Source organism: Alligator sinensis, unplaced genomic scaffold (assembly GCF_000455745.1).
Source record: "Alligator sinensis unplaced genomic scaffold, ASM45574v1 scaffold783_1, whole genome shotgun sequence".
NCBI lineage: Eukaryota > Metazoa > Chordata > Crocodylia > Alligatoridae > Alligator > Alligator sinensis.
This window is the reverse complement of record NW_005842197.1, coordinates 237,138-243,137: the sequence shown is the minus strand read 5'-3', so window position 1 is coordinate 243,137 and position 6,000 is coordinate 237,138. Positions and strand designations below refer to the sequence as shown.

At 53.1% G+C, this 6,000-nt stretch overlaps 1 protein-coding gene across 2 annotated transcripts in view; it reads left to right on the top strand.

The window, feature by feature from the left end:
- Nucleotides 1–6,000, top strand: part of LOC102384527 (phospholipid-transporting ATPase ID-like) — a 66,920-nt gene that overhangs the window by 23,424 nt on the left and 37,496 nt on the right. Inside the window, exons 1-3 of one of the 2 annotated variants that reach the window (XM_025207498.1) lie at nucleotides 1,685–3,959; nucleotides 4,482–4,580; nucleotides 5,028–5,089. Coding sequence is in view for 1 of the 2 variants with exons in the window: in XM_025207499.1 (XP_025063284.1) it covers nucleotides 4,468–4,580; nucleotides 5,028–5,089 (175 nt within the window). In the remaining variant the exon portion in view is untranslated. Of the gene's footprint in view, nucleotides 1–1,684; nucleotides 3,960–4,467; nucleotides 4,581–5,027; nucleotides 5,090–6,000 lie in introns of those variants that run through there. The other variant, XM_025207499.1, reaches the window with a different exon arrangement.

Here is a 6,000-nt window from a genome sequence, read left to right as displayed (position 1 = left end):
GCTTTTCCGGCGGATCCTGCAGGTAGGCGTTTTTTGCCCTCGGCTCTGAGCACCGCGGGGCTGCGGATCCACGTGGATTAAAATGCAAACTGTCTGAGGGCCACCCCAGTGTCGATGTCAAATAGGGGAGCAAGTTCCTGTTCCAGACACCGAGGCCTTTTGATGCACTGGGTTGAGGTTTCAATGTCAATATTTGTCAAATATTATTGTGCCCATGTCCCATCTCCTTTCTGCACTGCCCCTTTGTGCGCACGGGTGAGTAGAGCCAAGGGTTGCTTTTGGGTTTGCAGTTTTGAAGCCCCAGGTAGACAAAGCCACGGCTGGGAGGATGCAGTTGGGGCTGGTCCTGCTTGGAGCAGGGGTTGGACTAGACGTGACCTCCCGAGTTTCCTTCCACCCTTGTTTTCTATCATTTTAACTCCCCCTGCACGCCAGCTGCTGCCTCATCTTTTATCCTTATCTTTCTTCTTGTTCAAAGACAAATGGCTGGTATTGCCTTACACTGAGAGGGCACGGAGGGAGCCAACTTCACAGCCATTACCATCGTCACAGCCACATGGAGGGGAGCAGCAATTAGAGCGAGGGTTGCAGCTAATTGACACAACACTGGGGAGAGGGCTGGCAGGGGGTATAACTGCATGCCGGCAAGTGTAGCCCATAAGTTGAATCCACCATAACCTGAAGATGAGCCAAGAGGGTGCTCTTGTTGCAAAAGAAGCCAACAGCATATCCTGGGTTGTATCGACCTCAACTGTCATTTGCAAACCAAAGGCAGGGATCCTGCTGCGCTATTCAGCCCTGGGGAGGTCTCACCTGAAGTCCTGTGTCCGGTCTCGGGCCCTGCACTTCGAGAAGGATGTGGATCGGGTGGGGAGAGTCCAGTGCAAAGCGGCAATGATCATGGGCCTGGAGGCGAGACCGCGGAGGGGAAGCTGAAAGAACTAGGTCTCTTTAGTCTGGAGAAGAGACAACTGCAGGGTGGGGGTTGATAATATTCTTCTCCTACCTGAAGGGCAATGTCAGAGAGGATGAAGATGAGCTTTTATCCATGGCTGCAGGAGACAGGACTAGGATCAATGGCCTCAAGCTGCTGCAGGGGAAACTGAGGCTGGAGGCGAGGAGGAGCTTTGTGCCTGAGGGTGGTCAAGCATTGCAGCCAGCTGCCTGGAGAAACGGGGGCATCTCATCTTGGACATTTTCACGAGCAGTTTGGGTGGATGCTCGCCTGGGGGATGCTCCTGCCTTGAGCGGGGGGCTGGACCAGATGACTTTGTGAGCCATCTTCCCGATGGTGCTGTGATCCTGTATAGCAGGGGTGGGGAAGGCGGAAATCCCATTGTCAAAATCCATGGCTTACGTTGGCCCTGGGCTGCCCTTTGCCCCTATCTGATGATAAAGCGCCTCTTCCTGAAGGCTGCGCTTATCTCGCAAGCCCTTATCAGGCCCTCTGCCCTTTGGCACGGTGCTAAAACAGTGCTAAGCACCATGAACCTTGTTGCTATCAAAGATCCTCATACCCTCAAGGGACTGGTTATGTGGCCAGGTGCATGATTTAAGTTTAAGCTTCATTAGTCATCCAAGTGCAAACAAGCCTTGAAAACCCTCTGGATGCATTGCCCTTTTCCAGGTGTCATAGGGCTGGGTGAAGCCACGATGGTCCAGGAAACATGAGGCAGGCAAGAGGATTTTTGGTGCAATACTTCCCTGGACTGACTGTATAGCTGCCTCTCTGTGCAGTTGGTCCATAAAAGATATTGCCAATAAACCATTGCTTTCTATACCTTGACGGCTCAAAAATGACGGTGCAGAACTTCACTACATTTTTTTTTTTTTTAAAACCTCCCCTTTTTCCAGGAGCAACGATAAGAGATTTGAGCCAACAGAGCCGTTTCCAGGAAGTTACAAGAGCCTGAAATTTGAGTGAAAATCCTTCTTCAGTCATAAGAGCAGCATTGCTGCTATATTACACCATGGCAGGGCCTTTCTGTGGACTGGATTGATGGTGTTTATGGGGTCCGTGCCTTAGCAATATCTTTGGCTGACCAATTTAGGAGAGAGCTGTTATAAAAGAAGTGTGTGCTGCTCTGCTGCCTTGGTATCCAGATGGACTCATAAAAGCAGCTATTTTTTTGTGTAGTTTTGCCCTCCCTCCACTAAAGCAATTGGGTCGTGCAGCCACGCTCCTCTCGCTCCAAGGACCTTGGCAATATTCATAGGATCTGGAATATGACAAGGTGGTTAGAAAGCCGGCTCCCCAGCTGCGGTTCCCCCCTGCTACGAGCTTGTCTTTGCTGGAAGTGCGTATGTTTTAGCTCTGTCGGGACAGCTAACGCGGTGCAAGTCCTTTAGTGTAGACACGATCATACTCCTGTAAAGGTGCTTTGCACCATTAGGGTTTTTTTACAGGTAGGAAAAGAAATAGCAATATCAAGATAGGCCTCCTTTGCACTAGGAACACTGCACCCTTGCTTCCTTCTGATGCAACTGTTTTGGTAAGGAAGAAAAATCCCACTCCCACTTCTCCCCATCAGCTGCTGGTCCCACCGGGGTTGGGTAAATGTAGGTGATAGTCAGGTAAATGTAGCCTGATGATCTACCTGCAATAATTGGTTGGGCCATTAGATGAACATGAGCAAGACTCATAAGAGCATATAAAAACATAAGACTTGTGATTTACTGGGTCAGATTGTGGGTCTGTCTTGCCCAAACTCCTGTTTTCTATAGGGGCAGAAAGCGGAGGCTGGAAGGGGGAGCGAGCTGGGTCTGAGCAGGGTTTTCCCCTGCTCCTCTCTCCCTTGCAGCCTCCAGCATTTAGGGTCTGATGCAGACGCTGTGCTCCTTGCACCCTGCTCCAAACTCAGCAGGCCTGGCCTCTTGAGTCTCTTAATCCTGAAGTTCCCTCTTAAAAAGCAGCCGCTGGGAACCAAAGGACTATCGCCGGCTTCCCGGCCCCAAGAGGCAGCAGCTGGCCCTTTACGGCTGTCATTTATTGCAGTGTTTAGACTAATAGCCCTTATTCCTCTTAAATACTTTACTGTGCTACAGATGGGCTCGTGCCTCTCCATTTCCTTTTTCTGACAGATGGGTTTTGCACACACCCCCTTACAAAGCTCCCTTTGCTAGCACTGCAGCTATACTCCTGCTATCCCTATCCATAGGGAAAATGACAAAATACAGTAGCCAGGGCCCAAAAAGTTGCTTGGAGAGAGACCAATGCCTCAACCCACATGGTCTATGGAGCTTGCCTCTGGTTGGCGCCGCCCTGGGCTGCCTCCGAGTCAGCAGATGCATCAACCTGTAGTGCTGTGATAACCCGAGACCAACACCCCTCTCCTGCATTTCCCTCTCCTTTCCCAGCCCTTGTTCCAGCTCTCCCGTGCCTCTTGGAGAGCTGTGCACCCCAGACCTTAGTCTGCTCCAGGAGGCTTGTCCTTAGGTCCCCTGAGTGCGTGTCCCCCATGCACCGGCAGCTTTGATATCATCCCGGCTTGCTCTTAAAATACATCACGAGTATGCACCAAAAACCAGAGGCCTGAGATCAAAACGAGCTGCCTCCACTGACGCAGGTTTTGCCCGCTTCATGGGCAGCACAGGAGAGCAGGTGACTTGTGTTGCTGTAAGTGCACAAACGTCCTGTACACTTGGGCACGATTGATTGTGTGATTGTCATAAGATCACGAGAGTGTAAGAGCTGTGTCAGAGCACAGGTCCGTCTGGCCCCGTCTCCGTGTCACGCCGGCAGGGAGCGGAGGCTGAAGGGAGGGCGATTTGGGTCTGAGCAGGGTTTCCCTGTTCGTCTCTCCCTTGCAGCCTGCATTGAAGGTCTAGAAAGCTCTGATGCAGAGGCCGTGGCCCTCGCTCCCTGCTCCATAGCTCCTGGCGCCTCTTTCCTTCAAGGATGTGTCCGATTTCCTTCGTGAATCTGGCTGCGCTCGTGGTTCCCACCACATCCAGTGGCCGTGAGCTCCACGCTTTAATGACACGCTGCGGGGAAAAAACCAAACTTCCTTTTGTTGGTTTTAAACTTTAAAAGTTTGCCATCGACTCTTCTTTGCCGTCCTGTCTCAGCCAGCCCCTGAGATGCCCCCTATCCCACAGCCCTTCTCAGATGTTTGCTCCTATTCTCATTCTCTCGGCATTTCTTGAGATCTCCTCAGGCCTTTTTCCAGCCAAAAAATGTACCCTGGCTCAGGAAAAGCCAACTCCTGCCAACGCCGGTCCCAGACAGCTCTGTCTTCAGCCCAGTGTGAAGAGACACGAGGTAGCTGTAATGCAAAAAACAAAGTGAAGGAAAACTCCCTCTCCCCTCTGGAGGCCCCTGTTTTATCTCCCGAAGCAGCACGGGCCAGGCAGTTTTCCCTTTGCTTCTCCCAGGTCGGGAGGGTCTCCATCTTCCCCTTGCAAGCAGGTGATGGCAGGGAAGGGGTGATGCTTTCCCAGCCAGCTTTGCCCGTCTTAACCCTGCCCATCTCTTCCCCCAGCTCATCCCTGAGATCTCCTCCCTGGCTTGGTTTACGACCGTGGTGCCCCTCGTCCTGGTGCTGACCGTGTCGGGCGTCAAGGATGCCATCGATGACTTTGTAAGACGATGGGAGGGGGAGATCGCTGCCTCCCCATGCAGTCGGTGGAGGCGGGGTGGAGACCCAGCCTCTAATAAACCCCTGGGTTTTCACAAGTGCCACGTGGCCAGAAGCTCCCCCCAACCTTCATGGGACTTGCTGAATTGGGGGTCTTCGTGTGGATGCAGGCGTCTGAGTGTGTGCATCCGTGCTCGCCAGGTTGGAGATGCCCCTGGGAGGGGGAGCGGGGTCCCCGATTCATGAGCCCAACGGCACTGGCTCTCTTCAAGTGCAGGGAGCTATGGCAGGGGTCAAAGTGTATCGAGGATTCGATGGGAGGAAAAGCACCATGCAAGCGTGGCGTGTTCCTCTGGGAACCCCGAAACGGGCTGCTTTACCCCCCACTTGCATGCATTTGGGGCCAAGAAGCGTCTCCCCCCCTCCCTGATTTGACTTTTGTCTTTTCAGAATCGGCACAGGAGCGACAATCACGTCAACAACCGCCCGGTGCAGGTGCTGATCAACGGCAGGTGAGGCTTGCAGCCGATGCTGTCCTTGGGGCCAAGCAGGCCCGGGGCACCGAGGGAAGTCTCCTACTTTTGCAAATCTCCCCCATCGCATCGGCCCTTGCGGGGTCTGGCCAAGCCCCAGCTGAAGACTCGGGAAGTTTTGTCCTGGGGGGAGGCTGTTCCCGGCCTCCCTGGTTAGAAACCACCTCCCTTGCTGCAACTTGAGACCATTACTCCATTTACAGTATGTCTCAGAGACACCGGACTACTCCTTGCTGTGTCCCACGTGCCTCTGTTGGATTAATTTCTGAGCGTTCAGAGCAAGATGTGGTCAGCGAGCAAGGAGTTTGGTATTAAACTGACAGATACTGTGGATGGATGGAAGGAATGATAGTGACTGGTGAGGAGAGGAGGAGGGAAATGGGCTGATTGAGCCTGCAGAAGAGAAGACCGAGGGGGATTGAATAGCAGCCGTCACCTCCCTGCGGGGGGCTGCAAAGAGGATGGAGCTGGGCTGTTCTTAGTAGGGGGCAGATGGCAGGACAAGGAGCAATGGGCTCAAGTTGCGAGCAAGATGTGGTCAGCGAGCAAGGAGTTTGGTATTAAACTGACAGATACTGTGGATGGATGGAAGGAATGATAGTGACTGGTGAGGAGAGGAGGAGGGAAATGGGCTGATTGAGCCTGCAGAAGAGAAGACCGAGGGGGATTGAATAGCAGCCGTCACCTCCCTGCGGGGGGCTGCAAAGAGGATGGAGCTGGGCTGTTCTTAGTAGGGGGCAGATGGCAGGACAAGGAGCAATGGGCTCAAGTTGCAGCAAGAAAAGTTGAGGTTGGATATTAGGAAGAACTAATATCCAGTGACCTAAAACAGGGGGGTCTCACTCACCCCAGACTGGACCTGGGCTGCAGGGGATCCTTCTCAGCTGTGG